The 23770-nt window shown below is 42.7% G+C and overlaps 1 protein-coding gene across 2 annotated transcripts in view; it reads left to right on the forward strand.

Annotated features, from left to right (window-relative positions):
• The window catches only part of FLT1 (fms related receptor tyrosine kinase 1), a 169180-nt gene that overhangs the window by 25875 nt on the left and 119535 nt on the right, over window positions 1-23770 (forward strand). For both annotated transcript variants that reach the window (XM_057707567.1, XM_057707569.1), the window contains exons 2-3: window positions 1632-1728; window positions 2112-2350. In XM_057707567.1, the coding sequence (XP_057563550.1) occupies window positions 1632-1728; window positions 2112-2350 (336 nt within the window). The remainder of the gene's footprint in view (window positions 1-1631; window positions 1729-2111; window positions 2351-23770) is intronic.

Raw genomic sequence — 23770 nt, forward strand, 5'->3', positions numbered from 1 at the left:
AAAATGGTCCCCAACAACAACAACAAAAAAATTTTTTTTTTTTTTAATATAACGTCTTTGCTGTTACATTCCCATAAAAATGTTCTCTGACGGGAGTAGGGGAGGGGAGTGATTCTCGCGGCATCAGTGACGGGGGCATCTATCTGCCACATGCCAGGCGGCGTGGCCGCCACTCAGATGACAGCACACCAAGTCCCCACGCTGTGCCTGTGCTTTCCAGTTCACACATCAGGATGCCAAGGAGCAGCACACTCAGTGATGCCAAGGCCACGCCGTTAGGAAGTGGAGAAATTAAGCTTCCGATGCAGATATTTCACTGAGTCTCGTTTTCTTTGTGATATTAGGACCTGAGAGAATCACTAGGGAGCGTTGCTAGACTTCCCTGGAAATCTGACACGTGTAGGTCTGTGGTCTAATATCCCAATCTTCTGCTTTGGATTCTGCTTCATAAACCTATTTTTTTATGTAGAAAATATTCCCTAAGATCAGCTCCACATACGTAACTTCCCTCCCTGCAAGAATATTTTTCTCTCTCCCCCGACCCTTATCCCTGCTAATCCTGAGCCCCATGTCCTGCTTTTACCTGGTGGGGGTGAGGGGGGGTGGGGGATGAGGGGAGAGCTCCTGATCAGAGACCTCTTCTGCTAAGTCCGTGGGAGCTTCAGCAGAGGCTCAACCTCTGCGGTACCAATGACTCAAGAATTGTGGGTCTGGGGATGTCAGAAATGGACAGAGACCCAAAGTCATCCAGTCCAGTCTCCCATCTTACATATAAGAGAACTGAGATCTGGAGGAGGTGACCTGGCCAGGGTCTCATAGCTGGTCCCCAGGATGGATATTGTGTTGCAAGGAGATACTGTGTTGCAAGAAGATATTGTGCTGCAAGGAGATAGACTGTGTTGCAGGGAGATATTGTGTTGTGTGGAGATGTATTGATTTTAAGCACTTTTGCATAGCTGATCTCATTAGCTCACACCATCCCCACAAAATACATTTAATACTTGTCAAATGTCACGTATGAGCGGATAGTTCCCTCTTTTCTGTTCCATTATAGAAGGAACTTGGAGATTATGCAAGAAAAACCAAGTGGCTTCTAGAACTGATTTTGATTCTATAGTTTTCCAAGTGAGGAAACTGGTTCAGAAAGAGAAATGACTCACCCAAAATATCATGACTCAACTAATGACTGAACTATGTCTAGAATCCAGGAAAAGTTCCATGCTTTGTATCCAAAAAAAAGATCTGATGGGCCTGTATAACCAGATGACCCATGTTGGTAGTTCAGTATTAGAAATATACTTTGGATGACATTGACATTTAATCCTGAGAGTTTTTAATAAGTTAAAAACCATATATTTTTAATATGGCTACATTTTGAACCATGATTGAATTTATTAATGTTCTAAATTAATGGGCTTTTGAATATTAGATCATTTGGCACAGCAGGATGTATATTTGTGAGCAAGTTTTGGAATAGAAAAAAATTGTAAGTTAAATTTGTGTTAGATGTACCTTTTTGCCTATGCAAGTAAGTTAAAGATGAAAAGTTACATTTTATGGAAAGATAACTTTTTAAAAACAGACGAGAGGGCAATTTGCAAATAACACATTTCAAAAATTTTTTTTTCCAGGATCTAGTTCAGGTTCAAAGTTAAAAGGCCCTGAACTGAGTTTAAAAGGCACCCAGCACGTGATGCAAGCAGGCCAGACGCTGTATCTCAAATGCAGGTGAGTGACTGTGTTGGTTTGGGAACAATCTGGTTGCCCTTCCTAAGGCAAAATCACGCCCTGGGGGAGTAAGAAAGGTGACCCCCCAGAGTAGACAGGAAGACATCAATGGTCTCCTGTCATCTGCCAAGTGCAAACCACATGCATCCAGCTTCGCCTGAAGTGTGATTCATTCATCCAAGGGAGGGAGGTACTCACTCACAGGGCATCAGGGGAAGGGACGCCCCGAACATTTTGAGCTGTTTAAAAGCTTTTCTAAATGTGTTACTTTTCTGTAAAGAAAATGACTGTACTGAAGAAAAGACCTCAGGATAGAAATGAATGCTTTGGAACTGGCCCCAGCCATGACTGACTGTGTTTGATTTTCTTATCTATGACTGCAGAGGGGAAGCGGCCCATTCATGGTCTTTGCCTGCAGCAGTGAGTAAGGAAAGCCAAAGCCAAAGCCGGAGGCTGAGTATAACTAAATCTGCTTGTGGAAGGAACGGCAAGCAGTTCTGCAGTACTTTGACCTTGAACGCGGCTCAGGCAAACCACACAGGCTTCTACAGCTGCAAATATCTCTCTACACATGTTTCCAAGAAGAAGAAAGCAGAATCTACAATCTACATATTTATTAGTGGTAAGATTTCCATTTTCCACATTCTCTTTGCGATAGCTTTGCAGCGGCTCATAAATCCACCATTGGAAAGGGGACCTTTCCTAGTGAGTGTGAAAGAAGGGTGCCGGCAGAGTCCACCCTAGCTGTGGAAACTTGTGGAGTGCGTTTTAATGTATTTCTTGAGTGTCAGTTTCAATCAGAATTTTCAAGGACCAGTCAGTCAATTGCATGCTCCCTGAAGGGAGAGACTCTTGTTTATTTTGTTCACCACTGTATCCGTGGCACCTAGAATACTGTCTGGCACATCGTGGGATGAATGGCAAGATTTTAGTTCTATTTCTTAATTATTGAGAAGGGCCAAAATAGAATACAAGATTTTTGTCCTTTAACACAGCTGCATTCTCTGAAATGTTGAAATTGTAAACGATTGTTCTTTACTAAATTCATAAGTGTAGTGTTGCTAATGTCACTTGAAGTTTACAAAGTTAATTCCAGTTAATGATGCATTGTTATTTCATGTTCACGAAGCGAGTGTTATAATGATAGAAGAACTGGCACGTGTCATTGCTTAGTGCAAAGGGCGAAAGGCAAAAATGACTCATGTTCTGGTTATAATTTTTAATAGTATAATTTTTTAGTTTTTCCCTCCTTAGAGAATGAATAAATGAAATAATATTCAGAGGGAAGAAATGTAGCCTTAGAGAAGCGTAAAGTGACAGTAGGAATGGATCCCTGGAAAGAATAAGGAAGATGACTTGTCACTGTTCTTCCTTGTTTTGTTACAGCTAATTTCCAAAACTTGCACAAGACTCTAGCCTTAGAGCTAGAGCTCTAAGAAACACATAAAACAAAATTAGTAGGCACCCCAGGCAGAACTTAAGTTAAAAAACAACCAACCATCAGTGTCAATAGCCTAAATACACATCCCAAGTCTACCTCCCAGTGAGTTAAAGAACTAGACAGTGTTTTACCCGAGCATAGTATGTAGTTTTTCAGATTCAGCGTTAGTCTTAGAGACAGTAGAACAGTACGATATTGGCAGTAGCATCTTAGCTCTTATCAATCTGCTCTGACTGAGCCAGTTTTCTGTTTCTGCTCCACTGAACTCCTGTTTGTACATTTTGCACTTTTCCAGGAGGTGGGGTAGAGAATAGGAGGAGAGAAGACGTCCTAGCTCATTGCTATCATAAGAATGCAACCGTCCACTTGAAAATAAGAGGAGGAAGATGGCCAGGGGTCTTTGCTTGGGGAAGACAGAGCTGCCTTCTCCAAGAAGGAAGAGAGGGTGGCAGGCAGGACAGGAGGGCAGGGGGGACAGGATTAAGGGGAGAGACACAGACACAAAGTATGCCGGTGGCAGTGGAAAAAGTCATGTGCTCAGCCATCTGTTCTCATTTTCTGGTTCCACATAGTAGGTTATATTCTTTCTGGTACTTGTGAAGGAAAGAAAACACGTTTATTCCTGTCTCTCTAGGGAAAGTGGGGGGAAACTCATTTATACTAAAATTCTCATAAAATTTGCTCCATTGGTTTATTGGTCTGACTGGCAAATCAAACACTTAAATGAGTAAAGGAAGACCATCTCTCCCTTTTTTCTGCCTAAGAAATAACATTCAGTTATTTCATCTTTTGCTCCTACATTACTCAGTAGACCTCATGGGTTATGGAGCCAATAGGTAGGTGTGCAGAACCCGTCTACGTCAATTGCCTTTGAAAACAGAAGGGAAGCTTAGCTGTTTAGAATTATCCCCGCCTCCGCTATATGACAAAGCAGATGTGGCAAATAACCATCACTTGGGGTGTCAAATCAATTGTCAAGTCTGAGTCCCATGAGGGCAGGGTCCATGTCTGCCATAATTACTTCTATCTGCAAAGTGCCTCCCAGTACAGTTGCTGGCTCGCAGCAAGAATTCAGTAATATTTGTCAGGTGAATATAGCAAGTGATTCACAGGCTTGTGTGGAACAGTCTGCTGAAACTGACACTGAGGATGAGTTCCAGGCCAAGTAGCAAAGAGTGCCATCACTAATTACCACTGTCCGGGATGAGGCTGGGGGTGGGGGTGGGGCGAGTACCGGCCACATTGTCACGTATGTATCATGTCTGCTCTCTGGTACTAGCCCACAAACATTAGCATAAAGGTACAAGTCCCAGGATCTCAAAACTCCAGCACAATTTCGTTGGACAGAAGGAAATTCTCTACTTCAAAGACCGTGTTCTTGGAGAAGGAAGGATTGTGAAATGCGTTGATTCGTGTTTCCTAGGACATTATTACTATGGGATACTATGGATATTATACGTGTTCACTGGGAAAATCTTTATGAGATTTTTAAATAGCGCTAATAGTAAAAGATATTTGAATCAATAATAGTAACCATAGGAGAGCACCTGAATCTTCTTCGTTAGTTAATTTGATGAGCAAATCTTTAGGGCACACTTGCTTGGGTGCCTGTAACTGTGCTGCTCTGAATAGTAACACCCACTTTGTTGTCTGTTTCCTGGTAGAGTGATATTGGTCTCACAGTCACACTTTGCTGAAGTCCAAGATAGCTGTGATATAATTTATTAAGCAGTTGTAACTTTTCCATATGTAGTAACATTTTGTGTGTTTCCTATTTTCATTCTTTTATTAATTTTGTGTCTGAGAAACTTTGGTTTTCGGCTTCCATTTTTATTGAATGTTTACAGCATCACGGGTGTATGATTTTATTCAGGGGCAGACAACTTGTCTCTGGTGACTCAGGATTGTCTCTGGGGCTGATAACTTCAGCCAGCTCCTAATACACAGCTGTAATCACTTACTAGATATCAGCTGGTTATCGCTTATTATTGCTGAATGTTTACTTTAGCACATGTTCTTGTTTGGATGATTTCTGCTCCTGGTGAGCACCAGCAGATGTGCTGGCATTTCATTTTGGTTTTCTGTAACGATGAGAAACACTGTTAGACACATCTTTTGAAAAGGCATAGATTTATAGTCTGATAGGCTTCTGAGAAAAAGAATCAGGGCCATATAGCTTTGTCTACGTGATGCCAAACCTTGCATGTAAGCAAACTGTTGTTTAGACGGTTCCGGCCTGAGCACTGATTTGGACATCACAACTGATGTGTGATATACAGAAAAATCAACATCACCACTTTATCATTACAGCTTGTAGAAATCCACCAAACCTCTGACACAATGCATTAAAATCAATTTAATTCCTCAAGTAATTATATTCAACTACCTAATTACTGATCAATTTAAATTTCCCTTAATATAGTAACTTCTTACGTTCATGGTTTCTTTTCATGTAAACAAATGGTTTTATTTACATTATGCTGTTCAGTTCTTACAACAATCCCGTGAAGCTTTCTTCTCTTCATTTTACAAGCGAAGGGCCTAAAATCCACTTCACTTGAGGCTACACGGGGAGTGATGGAAAAGTGTTAGTGGCTGAGTAGGGGGTCAGATTTTTCCCTTCAGATTCTCAGTGGCAGGAGGAGACCTGAGGGGGTTAGACTGAGGCAGGAACACCAGGTAGGGGCTGCTGCCAAGGTCATGGTTGTTATAGCTGTGGGAAGGGAGAGAAGGTGATGGATTGGAGGGATTCAGTGCACCTTGGTGAGCTGGAGGGTCGTGGTTGAAGGGAGGAGGGAAGGTGACACTGGGATTCTGTAGGGGCACCTGGGCAACTGACCCCAGGTCCCATAGCCAAGTAGAGTCTTCTCCCACTTAATTACACCAAGGCTAATTGCTAAGACAATCATCTTCCTCTCCTGATATACCCTTGGATTGATCTTTTTTAAGATTTTTTTTCAATGTGGATAATTTTTAAAGTCTTTATTGAGTTTGCTACAATATTGCTTCCGTTTTATGTTTTGGTTTTTTGGCCTCGAGGCATGTGGGATCTTAGCTCCCCGACCAGGGATAGAACCCGCACCCCCTGTATTGGAAGGCGAAGTCCTAACCACTGGGCCGCCAGGGAAGTCCCACCCATGGCTTGATCTTGACAAATGGATGTTGAATGAGAGTAGCTGAAAATGCTATATACATTTTTTAAAAATTGCTTTTGTGAAAATAAGTGGAATCCCTCAGCAATTATGGCTACAAAATTCTGGGTCATAAAGAAAAACAAATTGTAAAGTATTCCTCAATGCTTTGCTAATTACAAAACAAAAAGATGTTAGCCAAATGGTAATGCTGGGGCTGCTTGTGTGGTGTTCATCCCCCTTGCAGAGAAAAAGGAATTCATTTGCATTTCTTTTCTTTTTAAAAATATTTATTTATTTATTTATTTATTGGCTGTGTTGGGTCTTCATTGCTGTGTGCGGGCTTTCTCTAGTTGTGCCAAGCAGGGGCTACTCTTTATTGTGGTGCACGGGCTCCTGATTGTGGTGGCTTTTCTTGTGGAGCATGGGCTCTAGGCGCACAGGCTCAGTAGTTGTGGCACAGGTGCTTAGTTCCTTCGCGGCATGAGGGATCTTACTGGACCAGAGATCAAACCCATGTCCCCTGCATTTCAGGTGGATTCTTAACCACTGTGCCACCAGAGAAGTCCTGCTTTTCTTTTCTGACCTTCTGGTATATACAAGAAATTGGCTCCAGGTGAGCCTTTTCTAAGTTAGAGGATTTCATTGCAATTAGTATTTTAATATATGAGTTTTGACTGTAAAGTAAGGAAACTGACCAGAAGAGTTTTTAATGGCATCTCCAAAGTATTTAATACTTCGTCAGTGTCTCCGATTTAGTTAGGAAGACCTTGGACTTAGCCTGTGGAGTTCCCCATGCTTTGAAGTCAGCCTATGTCCCTCCCCTCTCCAGGCCCGAGACTTTCACGGCTATTTAATGTCTTCCCTTGAGAAATTGTAATTGAAAAGGGAAAGAAAAATGGGGGCGTGTGAGCTGTGGTTGAGTGGCTGTCTTCTAGTTCTCCCCTGTAAAGGAAACTCATCTCTTTTCTTTTGCTTCTCTTCTACCTGAATGTTTTTCTCTCTGCGTCTATTAAAGCAAATGGGTTGGAGCATTTTCACAACAGATTTTCCTCCCTTTGGTTCTCCTTTATGTATAAAGTGAATGAGATTTGCATAGCAGCTTAATTTCAGGTAGAAAAATGATCATACACACTGGGTATGTAATTGAAAAGTGGTAGAAATTCTAACAACCCAGATATCCTGGGAGAGAAAGATCACTGTGACTTCACATAAATGTATTTAGTGGGAAAAAGCTTGGCATGGCTGGGGCATCTCGAGTGAATCAAGATACTGAAGGTGCAGATATTCTGAGAAGGATTCAATATACTCGTTTGGTCAATACATCAGATTCTTCTGAAGGGCTTTTACATAACTCTCTGAGATAGACCACACTGGTGTTATTTCTTCCATTTTCTGTGTGAGAAAACAGCCGCCGTGACCTGCTCAAGACAGAGCGAATAAAATGGCAAGCTAGGGTGAAGATCAAGGTCACATCCCAGGGTTAAGGCTGTTTCCGCTACGCTGGAGGTTCAGTTACTCTCTTCAAACTAGGAACCCGCTGTTGTTTTAATCTTTGAGAATATAGATTATACAGTTATTCTATTCTTTTAAATTTCAAATTCAATGTTTTCTTCTTTCTTTTGAGGAATGATAGGTTACTGTGGTTTCAGGCTGTTTCCCTGAGCGACAGGCCCTAGAGAAACAAATCCTGATCCGGAAGAGCTTTGTGTGGCTGCCTGCTGGGCTCAAAACCTGTTTGGGCACCGTCCGCGTGCACGCTCTTTCACCACCAGGTTCCAGCTCACACGGCCAGGGAAAGAGACATTATTCTGTTTACTGAGACAAGCAGGGCTCTTAAAAATCCCAGCCGTTAACGGGCTATGGAATCAAATTAGTGGGCGGTCATCAGCATTTAAAAAAATAAGGCAGGGGAATTCCCTGGTGGTCCAGTGGTTAGGACTCCGCGCTTTCACTGCCAAGGGCCTGGGTTTGATCCCTGTTCAGGGAACTAGGATCCCGCAAGGTACGGGGCCAAAAAAAAAAAAAGGCGAAGCAAAATAAAATGGAAAATATGCAAGTATATTGCAAAAAGTAAGGATAAGCATTTAGTGAAACTTTTAAAATAAAACTTATTGTTTCCATTTTATAAACATATGCAACATATAGACTTTATGCCCATATATGTGTAAACACATATGAGAGAGTGTGTGTGTGTGTGTGTGTGTGTGTGTGTGTGTAATGGGTCTGATGTGAAATGTATTTCTTATTGTGAAACCCCATACAATCAGTTTAAAAGTTTCGATCTTATTAAAGGGTAAACAGGTAAACTTATTAAAATTTTAGCAGGTTTAGACAGGGCATCTCTATACTTTGTAATTAAGAAATCAGCACCAGTTGTAAGCACTGTGGTGTTTTTTGCACGCCACTCCTGAAACAGGCCTGGCAAGAACATGGTGGTGGAAATAACCCCTCTCCTCTAGTTGTTGTGGCTACAACCCATCATAAAGTGTGTGGTTTTCTGCATTACACACTCATCACATTCCTGGAATGGGGTTTCCCACAAAGAGGTCTGACCCCGGAGGCGCGGTCAGCAGATGGCGTCCGTCTGTGGCCATGGACCACACACCTGACGCGTGCAGGGCCCTGTCGTGTGTCCTGTGGGAGGCACGAAGAGCAAAAGTGGGGCATCTTAGGATTTGGGAGCCCCCTGGCCCCTTTCCAGGACCATGACTTACAATAGATTTGTGAGGATTTTAAAATGTACAGGTTGAACTTTTATAAATAATAGCTATTGTCCAAAAGCGAGGCTTTCCAGGGAGTGAAGAGGACGCCTCCAGTAGTCCTTACTGAGCCCCCCAGTAGAACTTACTGAGGTTCTGTTCCAACACCGCCTCCATGGACTCCTACCGCGGTCCAGTGCACCACGGAGCATGCACAGGGTGACGGGGCAACACTGCTTAGAGGGGTCATGGCTGAGCAGTGGGTGTTTGTTGCCTAGCTTGCCACACACATGGCAAGTCCAATCAGCATGGCCATGAAACACGCAGGGACCTTGAGGAAAAGAGGGGCGATCTGCAGATATACTCAGAGTCTCACCACTTGTACCTTTTCCCGGGTGGTGATAACATTTCTGAGGTGCGGATGCACGAAGGGTGTCAGGCCCCCAGCCCAAACTGAAAGGAGGTCTCGGTGCTTTCAGTGGCATCCTTGGCTGCCTTGTCAACATGCTGCCTCCAAGCGGGTCGGAACTGTGATGGGCGGAGAGGGAGAGAGAGAGAGAGAGAGGGGCTGAACAGTTACTCAAAGCCTCTAAAAATTTTGCAGTGGCATCATTGTCGTATTTTTGTGGGAGAAACTTTAAAGAGAAGCTATTTTTTCCATTCATCAAAATTCTTCTCAGAGGAAAAACAGGCTAAAACAGTTGATGTTTTGTAGGAAGAGGAAAAAAGAAAAAAAAGAAGAAACCAACTTTAAAAAGACCACTTACCCATAGGTTAGCCAAGTTCTTTAGGTCTGGGTTTCTTAGCCAATTTATGACATTATCTGTTGTTGCGTGGTTACTGCCCAGGGTCTTCTCTGGTTTTAAAAGTCAGTTTCAAAGTGTACGCATCACCCCTCCCCCTCAGCACCCATCCCCCTGCTCATGGACAAGCTGTTCCCTTCACCTCCTTTACTCACTTTATCTCTATCCTGAATGCATGGTTTCTTCCACTTTCTGAAACCTCTGCTTGTTCTAGCACAAATGCTTCCATAAGAATTTGTTTCTCAAGTTTTGGTCTCCGGGACTAAGATGGATGCTGCTTGAGCCCAGGGCTATTGAGAAGAAAGTGTACTAGACACCTTGTACCCCCAGGAAGCAGCCAATGCAGATAGGTCGGGTGATAGACTGTGTCTGCCATCCTTCTCACACCATTGCCTGATGTATTTGCCCAGGAGACAGATGAACACGTTGGGGTGAACAGAGTTTGGACGCTCAGCCTCTGGATTCCGCGTCTGGAAACCCAGGTGGGTTTCCTAAAGCGGCAGCAGTCTGAGGCTGACCTGTATTTGCAGAATTCTACTTGAAACGATCCTCTGTAAAGATCTGGCCTGCCTCTCTGCATAAGCATCATCAAAAATCTAGCGCAGGGTCAGGTTTTGCTGGATTTTTTTTAGTATTTTGATGAAGTTGTGAAAAAGAGGAAACAAACATTGCTAGGATTTAAAATAGACACGGACGACATTGCTGGTTGGAGTTTTCCTTGGGAAACAGGCCCCTCTACAGCCTGGTGCTGTGCTCCCTGTAGGGCTGAGAGTGAAGGAGATTATCTGTTCTATCCATCACGGGGGGACAGCTGATTAGGACCACATGGCGAGAGTTTAGAGCAGAGTAACTTAACTCTTATCCATTCTCCTTTCCAGCCACGTGAAACTTTGATGGAAGACATTCTTGATATCTTTAAGCCCTGCCGTTTCACATTTCCCTTCTAGAGACATTTTTGTCATTAGACACCAAGGGACTTTGACTATAGGAAACACTTAGATGTGGTTGGGACAGAAGCCACTTGTGGTGGTGGATTTGCTGGGAGTCAAGAGTGTCACATCTTCTTTCTTTAGCCCTTGCCCTAAGCACTGTATTCACCTAGGGTGTTCCTAGGAATTTCACCCTTAGCTCTTGGTGGTACCTGCCAATTAAATGTCCAGGTCATTCCTTCAGAGAGAGCGTTTCCCGACACTCTCTAGGCTCCACACCAAAAGAGTGTGGCGTGCCAGCCCTCAGGAGCCACATAGCTAAGCTTTGCTCGCAGTAACACCATGGTATGTCACCAGGCATTGAGTACAACTACATAAATCAACAATAATCAGAGTGAACATATTCTTGAATAAGCCACTTGGACACGACCCAAGACTTGGAAAAATCGGTGACTGGGGTAGAATTATGAAATCTCAAGATGGCAGTGAAGTTCAAACAGAAATCCCAGAAAATCAATCGTATGCTCTTGTTTCCCCCCCCACAAAGTGTGAAAAATAGTCCATCAAAACTTTATGGTTTTTAAGGACTTTTAAAAAAAAATCTCCATGTAATTTTTTTAAGAAAAATGAGCAAGGGACTTTTTCAGGAGAAATCCCCGCAAGCTGAAAAGGCTTTAAGTTTCTGACATTTCATAACTTTCCTTAACAATGGTAATGAAATGCCAGCCCCGCCTGGAGACAAGGAGGTGCCCTGTTTTCATCTTTGTGGTCCTTGCAGTTTGGACACTCTTTAGTTTTCCTTTACTGTTGAAAATATTCGTTGTTTTGTCACCCGATGCATTGTTGCAGGGCTGCGCTGGCAGTCGCCTTGGCTGACTGACTGTGCTATTCACAATCGGTGCCCCTCCCATCCCTAATTCATCAAATATCAATTAATACACTGTATTTGCTTTATTTTACTTTATATGGGAGTATAGTTGATTTACAGCGTTGTTAGTTTCAGGTGTACAGCAAAGTGATTCACGTATACATACATCTATTCTTCAAATTCTTTTCCCATTTAGATTAGTACAGAATATTGAGTAGAATTCCCTGTGCTATACAGTTGGTCCTTGTTGGTTATTTTATATATAGTAGTGTGTATGTGAATACACTATATATGAACCAACATGACCCAGGGTTCAGGTTGGATTCAGTCCCTGCTCTGATCCGTGCAAAGCCTCTGACTTTACAGATTCCTTAATAATAACGGTGCACGCTTAGTCTCAGTGTGTGCCAGGGTACCATCCTGGGCACCTGTATTGGTTAATGACCTCATTCTCATGACAACCCTAGGAGGCAGTGCTATCATTGTCATCTCCTTTTCACGTACAGGTTAAGTAACTGCCCGTATAACTAGTCGTATAACTAGTACGCGGTGGAGAAGGCAGCAGCCCCTTCTCCCATCAGGAGTTCACGTGTAAGAAAACAGGTTTAGGGTCTAACACGTAGTGTGCACTGCTTACCTGTTACTGTTTCTGCTACTACTGTTGCTACTGTTACCATCTTCTGAGCCTCGGTTTCCTCATCTGTATAACGAGAAGAGTAGTACTTCGTGCAGTTGTCAGGAGATTCAGTGAGGGAATATCCAGGACACCGTGCCTACAATTAGGAGGACTAATCAGTAGTAACTACTGTGGTGGCACGCACTGCGCTGGGCAGAGTAGGAAGTGCAAAGATGATCCCTTTAACTTTCAAGGGCTTACCATTAGTGATGCAAATAAAATAGGTTACAGCTAACCATATTGCAAAGCATTATGGGAAGAGAGGAGTAGGAGGGGCCTAGACTAGGGATGCTCTGATGCGGACGCCCCACCTCCACCGATCCCTTCCCCGATCTTCTGCACGGGGATTCTCGCACTCATTTTTCAGGTCTTGAGTTAAACTTCACCCATCCTGGGAAGCTCTCAAGGGCCCCCCAAACTAGGTTTGACCTCCCCTCACGTAGGACTTCCCTCACCGGCTCTGTGAGGACCAGCACTGACTGTCTTGCTCACCCTGATGGCTCCAGCCTGAGATCTGCCAGGCAGGAGATGTTTGCTAAAGGAAAGAAACATGAGGTTTTTAAATTTATATTAGTCTCACCTGGCCTCCTGGGTGTTGACAAGGAAACGGAGCAAATGAGCCGAGTCTGGGGCAAAAATGCACATGTCATGTGACAGCGTCACCGTCCAAAAAATGTCCAGCTGCCTAGAACTCTGACCTGGGATTAACCAAATGAGATTTGACAGGAATAAGTGTAAAGGACCGTATGTGGCTTGCAAAGCCTGCTAATCAGCATAGGACTTCAGGCAGGGCGGGGGCTGAGACAGCACACGTGAGGAAGACTTCCCTCTTTTAATTGACTCTGCATTCGCCAAGAAAACAAACCCAGCCTTGCACGGCTTGAACACATGTATGGGGTTTAGAATAAAGGTGATGCCAGTTGGTTACTGTTTAGTTTACATTTCAAGAGGGACAATGAAAACAGGAATTCCAAGCAAATTCCTTAACCCCGCCCCCAAGCTTCATTTTCTTCACCTGTGAAATGGGTACCTGCCCCACCGGGTCGTGAGCATTAAATAATTTGATGGTTTTATTGTTTTTCATTGGCAAGGAACAACTTAACAGAAATGTTTTGAAAAGCAAAGAATTAGGTGGGAAAACTGGAGGCATGAGAATGTGATCGTCTCCTTCAAAGTTTTCCTATGTGGGAAAGAGATCAAGCTTCATCTTTATAATCCCAGATGGCAGAGCTGCTATTTAAGAATGAAAGAAGTCAAGACAGGCAGATTTCAGCTTGACATAAGAAAACACTAACATCTAATGCTATCTGACAGTGGAACCACCTGTCTTGGGAGATGGTGAGTTCCCCGTGTGTCTAGGTATTCAAGCACAGCACAGGTGCTCACTTGGTGAGATTGGATGCGATGATGCCCCAGGGCCTTTCCACTGTTGAAATTTGGGTAGGGCCTAGTGTGCGTCTCTCTCATTTATTGATACCTGGCTGAGGTTCCTTACCATATATCATCTCATTTCATCCTTGAAACCCAATTGGATAAATTCTGTTATCAGTCTCCTTTTACAGGAAAGTTGGAGAAATTCGATACCATGTTCAAGTTGCATACTTTGTTCCCAAGTCAAGCCTTGCACCCAGGTCTGGTTGCCTCCGAAGCCCCTGCTCTTGCCGACGCGACACGGCCTGGCTGGGCTTCCCTCTCCCCAGCTCCCTTGGAGCTTTGGTGGAGGGGGCAGTGGGGGGGAGTGTCGGGTTGCAAACTGGAAGTGTTCAGGCCAGATGCCGCTGACATACATTTTGATTGGCAGCCGTAGTGCTTTTGGCTGCCAATATTTAATAATTGGAGGCGTTCACATAAAAACTGATTTCCGACTTATCTTTAAAAACTGGAAACTCTAGCCACGCTGGCCTGTATTCCCACTCGGCAACAGCTAGCTGCAGCGAGCAGGGACTGCCCCTTCCAGACACAGCCCCACGTTCCCAAAGGCCTCGCGTTGGACTGCAGCCCACCCCTCTTTGCCTTCCTGCTGGGTCCCCCTCCTGGAGGGATGTCAGTGTGCTCCTCCCAGTGTGGACATTTCACGTGAATGCATAACACATCACAAGTTTTGGGACAGGAAAGTGCCTGTTGCATTTTCTAGAGGAAGTAGAGCCCCAGAGAGTCCCAGGATGGCAGTGCCCAACCTCAACAGAACCCTGCCTCCCAGCTCCCACTGCGCATGGCCCTGGAGGGAATGTTCTCCCGGTGGGCAGCATGGAGGGTGCCCCCTAGGAGAACCTGTGTCCCATTGACCAGGCACCCCCTGCACTGGAGGATGACTGTTCCCTTGGAAGGACTTTTATCTCTAGGCTCCACGAAACAGGACTTTCTCTGGTTTGTCTGCTTTGGTCCTGAGGTGGTTACAGAGACCCCAAAGAATCCCTCACACCTTACAGCAGAGAGGGCTAAGCAGACGGTCCAATGACTCAAGCTTGATGTTAATAGTGAGAATTTCTTATCAGTCTGGCACTTCATATTTCTAATCTCCTGCCAGAAGACCCCACATTACCTGTCTCTGTGCCATCTTTCCTTCCCTTCACCCTCCTTCCTTCCATCCATCCATCCATCCATCCATCCCCTTGGTTGGATATTTGAAAGTGTAGTTGTCACTCCCAAGTCATTCAGGAGGGTCTGAACCAGATTTTGGTGCGGTGCAGAAAGGATGGTCTAGGATCGGGACACCTGAATGCAGGTTTGGCTCAGCCATTTGTACTATTCCTGTACTTGTGGGAAGGTCTCTCTCTCTCTCTCTGGAGCTCAGTTTGCTCTTCTGTAGCATGAGAGGCAGTGTTAGGGTATCATACAAGTCCCTTAACGCTTTTATAATTTTATGATTCAGAGGCAGAGCTGGGGATAATAGGACTTGGGACATGGCCCAGAATCTTGGCGGTAGAAGAAGGAGCTGTAGCTGCCTTCAGGGCTGCTCGCTTCCTCCTTTATTTCTGTTTCCTTTTCTTCCTTCCTTCCATCTTTCCTTCCATCATCCATCCATCTGTCCATCCATCCTTCCTCCTTCTCTTCCTTCTTACCTTCCTACCTAGCTTTCTCCTTCTGTCTTTTCTTTGAGGTGCTCTAATTGGTCAAGGTGAAAATCTGACTGATAACTGGGATAACTCACTAGGAAATACCATGGAACTATAATCCTCAGATACGTCAGTCAGGTAACCTCCCAGCTGAATGAAGGAAGAGATGCTTCATTCTCTATGCTCCCTGCTGACCTGGGGCTGCCAGGTTTGCAGTCACGATGACTTTGTCATAGGAGAAAATTCCATGTTTTGTGAGTGTCGTCCTCGAATGCAAGGGGGAACAGGAGAGAAAGGTTGAAGGGACCCATAAGGTAAGGAGTTTGCACTGGATCCTCTCCAGGAACAATTCCAGTTCAGGAGACAGTGGGTCACCATTTCTGAGAAAGAACCCAAAGTTCTGCTTTCTTTCAAAATAAGCTTTTTGAGATATCAGCCACATACCATAAAATTCACCCATTTAAATTGCACACGAACAGACATGCAGCCATCACCACATCACCAGTGGTCTAATGAATTTTAGAATTTTATTATCTCAGAAAGAATCCCTGTACCTTTTAGCTATTACCTTTTATCCCTCCACACCTCCCCGCCCTGAGCAACCACTCATCTACTTTTGGTCCCTGTAGATTTGCCTATTCTAGGTATTTCATATAAACAGAATAATAGAATATGCGGTATTTTATTATTAAATGTATATGTATGTACTGGCTTCTTTCCCCCAGCACGATGCTTCAAGGTTCATTCGTGCTGTATGTATCAGTACTTCATCTTTTTTTTTTAATTGGGGTATAGTTGTTTTACAATGTTGTGTTAGTTTCTACTGTACAGCAAAGTGGAGTTCCCTGTGCGATACAGCAGGTTCTCATTAGCACTTCATTTTTTCAAATTGCCAAATAATATTCCACCATGTTGTGTGGGTCTCCCACATTTTAGCTATCTCTTTATCAGTCGGTGGGCATTTGAATTGTCTCTGTCTTCTGGCTGTTATGAATAATGCTGCAATAAACATTCATATACAAGTTTTTGTGTGAATATAACTTTTATTCTCTAGGGTAGATACCTAGGGGAAGAGATGCCGGGTCATATGGTAACTGCATGCTTAACCATTTGAAGAACCTCCAGATTGTTTTCCAAAGTGGTTGCACCAGTTTACATTCCCACCAGCAGCGTATGAGAGTTCCAGTTTCTCCAAATTCTTGCCAATACTTTTATCATGTCTTTTCTATTGTAGCCATCCTTGTGGGTATGAGGCAACATCTCACTGTGGATTTGATGTGCATTTCCCTGAGGGCTTGGGATGCTGAACATCTTTTCATGTGCTTATTGATTATTTGTACTACTTCTTTGAAGAAATGTCTATTCAGATCCCTTTTCCATTTCTTAATTGGGTTGTCTTTGTTACTGAGTTGTAAAAGTTCTTCAATTTTTTATTGTTAATATAAATATATTTTATATAGTTAAATATTATAAATATATATTATAAATATGTATTTTATACTCTAGACATAATTTAGAAATATGTATGAAGATACATATATCTATCTAGATTTTAATATATTCTAGATATATAAATATTTATATATTCTAGATACAAATCTCTTTTCAGATATATTTTTCAAATATTTTCTCTCATTCTATGCATTCTCTTCACTTTCTTGATAGTATTCTTTGAAGCACAAAAGTTTTAAATTTCGATGAAGTCCAATTGGTCTATTTTTTCCTTTCATTGCTTGTATCATGATGCCAAATCTGAGATCATGAATATTTACCTCTATGGTATCTTTTAAGAGTTTTACAGTTTTAGCTCTTAAATTTAGACCTTTGATACATCTTGAGTTAATATTTGTGTATGGTGTGATGTAAAGTTCCAACTCTATTCTTTGGCGTGTGGAGTTGCTCCGGCACAATTTGTTGAAAAGACTGACCTTTCCCCATTGAATGATCTTGGCTGCCTTGTTGAAAACCAACTGACCATGGACTCATGGGCTTATTTCTGGACTCTTAGTCTACCCTGTTGATCTATATGTCTGTCCTTATGCCAGTACCACCCTGTCTTAATCAATGTTGTTTATAGTTTTAGTAGTAACTTTTGAAACTGAGAAGTGTAAGTCCTCTGACTTTGTTCTTTTTCAAGATTGTTTTGGCTTCTCTGGATCCCCTTCAGTTCTGAATTTTAGAATCAGCTTGTCAATTTCTACAAAGAAGTTGGCTGGAATCCTGATAGGGGTTGCATGGAATCTACAGATCAGTTTGAGGAGCACTGCCATCTTAGTGATATTGTCTTCCAATTCATGAATGTGGGAGCTTTTTCCAATTTTTTAGATCCTTAATTTCTTTCCACAGTGTTGTTGCAGTTTTCAAAGTATAAGTTTCACACTTCTTTTGTTAAATATATTCCTAAGTATTTTCTTCTTTTTGATGCTATTTTAAATGAAAGTTTAAATTTTTCATTTTCAGATTGTTCACTGCAAGTACATAGAAGTATGTAATTCTTTTTTGTATATTGATCTTGAATCCTGAAATCTTGCTGAACTCATTTACTAGTTCCAATTAATTGTTTTGTAGTGGATTCCTTAGGACTTTCTATATATAAGATCATGCATTTGAAAGTAGAGAAAATTTATTCCTTTCAAATCTGGATGCCCTGTATTTCTTTTTCTTGCCTAATTGCACTGGCTAGAATGTTTATTGCAGCATTTTTTATAATAGCTATTATAGCCATTGAACCCCTAGTACAATGTTGAATAGAAGTGGTGAGAGTGGACAGCCTTATCTTGTTTCTCAACTTAGGGGGAAAGCATCCAGTATTTTACCATGAATTATGATGTTAGCTGTCAGGTTTTTTTGGTGTATGCCCTTTATCAGATTGAGGAAGTTCCCTCCTATTCCTAGTTCTTTGTGTGTTTTTATCATGAAAGGGGTTTGGATTTTGTCGAATGCTTTTTCTGCACCTTGTGAAACAATCATGTGGGTTTTGTTTTTTATTGATATGGTATATGAATGATATTGACTGATTTTTGGATGTTAAGCCAATCTTCCATTCCTGGAACGAATCCCACTTGGTCATGGTACATAATTCTTTTATATATAAAGAGTTTGCTAGAATTTGTTGAGTTTTTTGCATCCACATTCATAAAAGATGTTGATCTGTAGTTTCCTTATGATGTCTTTGGTTTTGGTATCAGGGTAATACTGGCCTCATAAAATGAATTGGAAAGTTTTTCTTTTTGTTCTGTTTTTTAAGAAAAGTTTGTGAAGAATTGGTATGAGTTCTTTAAATGTCTGATAGAATTCACTTGCCATCTGGGCCTGGGTTTTTCTTTGAAGGCAGTGTTTTGGTTACTAATTTAATCTCTTTACTTATAGGTATATTCAGGTTGTCTGTTTCTTGCTGAGTTAGTTTCAGTAGTTTTTGTCTTTCTAGGAGCTGGTCCATTTCATCTGTTATCTAATTCATTGGCATACAATTATACCATTCCTTTATAATGCTTTTTATTTTAGTATGTTGGTAGTAATACCTACAGTTTCTTTTCTGATTTTATTAATTTGTCTTTTTTTCCCTTGGCTTATCTGGCAAAAGATCTGTCAATTGTGTTTTCATCTTTTCAAAAAACTAGTTTTGGTTTCATGGATTTTTTTTTCTATTGTTTTTCTGTTCTCTGGTTTGTTAATTTCTGCTCTAATCTTTATTATTATTATTTCCTTCCTTGTCTTTCCTTTGGGTTTAGTTTGCTGTTCTTTACCTAGAGTTCTAAGTTAGAAGATAGGTTATTGATTTGAAATCTCTCTCCTTTGTCAACATAGGAATACTACTGTAAATTTCCCTATAAACATTGTTTTAGATCCATCCCATAAGTTTTGGTATGTTGTGTCTTCATTTTCATTCTCAAAGTATTTTCCAAGTTTCCTTTTGATTTCTTTTTTGATTCATTAGATATTTAGGAGTGTGTTAATTTCCACATTTGTGAGTTTCTCAAGTTTATTTCACTTATTTGTTTCCAATTTCATTCCACTGTAGTCAGAGAACATACTTTGTGTTATTTATATCCTTTTAAATTTATCAAAGTTTGTTTTATGGCCTGGTATATAGTTTATCCTGGGGAATGTTCCATGTGCACTTGAGAAGAGTGTATATCCTGCTGTGATGGGTGGAGTATTCTGTTTACGTCTGTTAGGTCTAGTTGGTTATGTGTTGTTCAAGTCCTCTATTTCCTTTTCAATCATCTGTCTGGTGATTGTTCTGCCCATTATTGAAAGTAAGATATTGAAATCTTCATCTGTTATTGTTGAATTTTCTATTTCTCTTCAGTTCTGTCAGTTTTTCCTTTATGCATTTTGGTGCTCTGTTGTTAGTCGCATATATACCTATAATTATTATATCTTCCTGCTGGATTGACCCTACTGTTATTACAAAATGTCCTCTTTATCCCTAGTAACACATTTTGTTTTAAAGTTTATTTTGTCTAATATTAGTATAGCTATTTCAGCTTTCCTGTAGTTGCTCCAAAGCTCTGTTTTGAATTCTCAAAAGCTTTGATGGACAATGAAAGTTGAGAATAAATTGCCTCTTTTCCTTTTTTTTTTTCTTTTTTCGCTCATATGTCTAGTGAACTATTTCACCAAATCAACAAACTCTCCTTGAGTACTAGGTATGGTCCACAGCACAAAGACTTGCGCAATGTGAAAACTCTCATGTCTAGATAGAATTCTTTTCATGGGATTGGTTAATTAGCTTCTTATCCTCTTCACTTCATCCTCAATAAATTAAAATCACATCCTTCTTGAAAATAACTGGGAGTCCTCCTGACCGGGGCTTAGAAAAGATAGGGAAAATGAAATTAAAAGGAAAGGATATCAAGAAAAAGTTGATGAAAACCATTGGAATGAACAAGTACTAGGAAACAAGATGTTTACTCTTGAACTCCTCTTCAAGTCTAAAAAGCTCCCTAAAATCCTTGGGTCATTCACTTGCTCTAAACCCAGTAGAAGAACTACCAGGTGATGCTATTGGGAAATGGAGTGGCATGAGGATTGCGATGCTGAGGCCTCTGTGTCTGTGTGCCCTGATGTACCAGGGTGATTACAGATTTTAAAAGGAAAAAACACATTGAAAAAGTAGGCATAATACCATTCTGAGCAAGGGTACCTGTTTGATCTTTCCCTATGTCCGAGCCTGCTTGTTGTCCTGAAGGATGACAGCCCAGCTACTCCCACTGGATGAGAAAACCTCATATTCTGTGCCAGTTTCCTGTCACTGCTTTGAGTTCTAAGAGTTCAGAGAGGGTGGGGTGGCATGACCTCCCTGTCTCTGGGTATTGGCATGAGTCCCTGGTGACAATGTGTCTGTACCACGGGTACACAGGCAATCTCTGGAGCAGCTCTTCCTCACTCTTTCAACAACCAGCCAATTTGGTCTCAGGAAACCACGCTGCAGCACTGGCTGGGTTTGGAAGTCATTTTTAATTTTGTGACAAAGACAAATGCGTCCTATGGGAGTAGTAAGTGCTTTTACTGGTGATATTAATGGAACCGTGACCTCTTCTGTATCTGTGGTCCTACAAAACAAAAAAATGTTTGTATTATAATATGTCAGGCAAGTTCATTCTTAGTCCTTCCTTGAAACAAATTGCAGAGGAAATATACTATTAATAAGCCTGGAGAATATTGTGTGTGTGTGTATACAAGCATAAGCTCCTTTGCAAACACAGTGGTTTTATAATGCCACTATTAACTGTGCTATATATGATGTGTTTTGAATTGCGCTGGCACGGACACAAATCATTGAAGTTCTGATATTTCTGAACAGTGGGCCCAGTGGTGAAATTGGTATTGGCTTTTAAAGGCCAATAGCTATCACAAAATTCAAGTGTTTGAGGGATCCAAAGTGAGCAAGGGAAAGACAAAATGCAAAGGCACGTTGCATTAGCCGCTTCTATTTTCATTTGGGATTGGCATTCATTAGCCTAAAAATGATTTCACTGAGGATTACTGTTTCCTGCAGGAACTTTTTATGCCAGGGTCCTTTGTTGAGAATGGTTGCTTAAAGAGACAGTAAATTAAATGTGAAGGATTTACCGTTTAGTTACATGAATTAAACCATTTCCTGGTGTTTGTGTTTACCTTGGGACTCACAAAGGAGACAAAAATATAGACTCACAGGAGGAAGGAAAGGAATGATCAAATCCCAATAGACCCTGCCTGGATGTCTAGCTCAGCAATTTTATTCAGGGGAGGAATTTCATGCTGATAAGTGAATCTTTGTATAATTCACTTTTCCTCTCTACAGACACTGCTACACCCACTGAGCTTCCCTAATGTTCATAGTTCATGTCCCTTTCTAGTATGTTGGACAAAACTGAAGTGAATCAAATGCAAAATTTATCGTTTTCCTTAATTAAAACTGGATGGTGCTTTAGAATTTGAGACTGCAACGCAATGATTTAAAATGTTATTGTAGAATAGTACACAGTCATTCTAGAAAATCTGACAAGTACGGAAGAAGGTAAATAAGATAATCACCCACTACTCAAAGGTCATCACTGCCGACATTTTACTCATTTCATCTCTTTCCTGTGCCAGTGTACGAATACAGAGTTGTACTTTTTATATTTGAGATCTTGAGTATAATTTATGATTTTCATATATCCTCACCGCCCTCTCTCCTTAAGTTCAAACCTCTCATAATAAGGAGAATATTAACGGCTAACTCATATGTGGGACCATCTGCCGGGTACCATTCTAAGCACTTTACATGGATGAATTCCGTCACCCTCAGAGTAACCCTTTGAGGCCGAGGTTACAAATGAGGCACAGAGGGTGGAGCGGTGTACCCAGGGTCTCACAGCAAGCAAGGGACAGAGCCAGGGTTCAAACCCCGGCTGCAGAGTGTGTGCTCTTTTTCTTTTTCTTTTTTTTTTTGGTTTCACCGCACAGCTTTCCCCAACAGCCAGGGATAGAACCCGCGCCCTCTGCGGCAGTGAAAGCGCGGAATCCTTAACCACTGGACTGCCAGGGAATTCTCCTAAAGGGTGTGCTCTTAACCACTGACTGTTGCCTCCCCACCGACTCTGAGTCCCCTGCTGGGCCTGCTGCAAAGCCTGCCCCGCCGCCGCCCCCCAGCCCTGTCCCTCGGTGAGCGACCTCTCAGAATTCCTCCAACACTAGACAGTGTGACATAGCACATACTTTCCCCAGGGAACAGTGACAATCATCTTGGCTCTGAAAAACAATTGCCACCAACAGCCCTTCCTGTGATGGGGGAGGGGGCAGGGAAGGAGCCCTAGGCTGGAGCGCAGGAGAAGCTGGCCTCCGGGCCTGGCTCTGTTCACAGCAAGACCATGCACTACACCTATTTACGCCTCTGTTTTCTCATCTGTAAAATGATGGGGCTGGAGAGCGATGGGTTCATGTGTTCGTTCATTCATTTACTACACACGGGACAGAGATGAATACGGTCTCTTTCCTCTCCTAGGAATTCATCGTCCCATGTGTAGCTAGAGAAGCAGTGTCACGCGTGCTGTAGCAAGCGAGTCCTGGGGGTGCTGGTACAGCCCCTGAGCTGGGCTGGGGCGGAGAGGGAAGAAGCAGGAAGGGCTGGCCCAGCGAGGCTTCCCAGAGGACCAGCAGGAGTCGTTTAGGTATCTCGGGGCATCCAAGATGGGCTGTGGCGATCCGTCTGTCTAGGGCCCCCTCTCGTGTATGTCACACTCTCCCACCTTCAGCAGGCTACAGCAGTGTCACTTTTTTTTGGGGGGGGGGGGGCGGGTGGCGTGTTTTAAAACTACAGAACTTTATTGTCTCACATTCTAGAAACCCAAGGTGGCAGCAGGGCCACGCTCCCTCTGAAGCTGGTAGGGGGCCCTTCTTGGCCTCCCCTGACCTGCCGCTGCATCGCCCCATCTCCGCTCAGGCTCTTCAGGGCGCTCTCCCTGCCTGTCTGTCCTCCGGGGCCCATCTGCTTTTAAGGACACCAGGCGTATTGGATTAGGTGCCCACCCCACTTAACTGAAATAATTCTGTTGGCAGTGACCCTGTTTGACCCAAATGAGGTCATATTCTGAAGGACTTGGGGGTAGAATATATCTTATTTGGGGGGGGGGACACACAGTTCAACGATCCTGTTTGACCCAAATGAGGTCACATTCTGAAGGACTCGAGGGTAGAGCATATTTTGGGGGGCAGGCGCAGTTCAGCCCGTAACAATGTCCGCAGCCCCCACTTAGCCCAGGCAGCCGTGGCTGCCTTCGTGCTCTTGGTTTTCTCCATCCGGCGTCCGGGAGGAGCCTCCTGAACCGCAGCAAGCAGGTGGGGGGTCCAGACAGAGCGTCAGCACAGGACTTGTTTCCATCTGGGCGAGAAGGCTGGAGCCAAGGGGGAGAAGCGAGGGCACCGTGTCTCCTGGAGAGATGGTTGTCAGTGACGTTCCAAGGGCAA

This window comes from Hippopotamus amphibius, chromosome 14 (assembly GCF_030028045.1).
Source record: "Hippopotamus amphibius kiboko isolate mHipAmp2 chromosome 14, mHipAmp2.hap2, whole genome shotgun sequence".
Classification (NCBI taxonomy): domain Eukaryota; kingdom Metazoa; phylum Chordata; class Mammalia; order Artiodactyla; family Hippopotamidae; genus Hippopotamus; species Hippopotamus amphibius.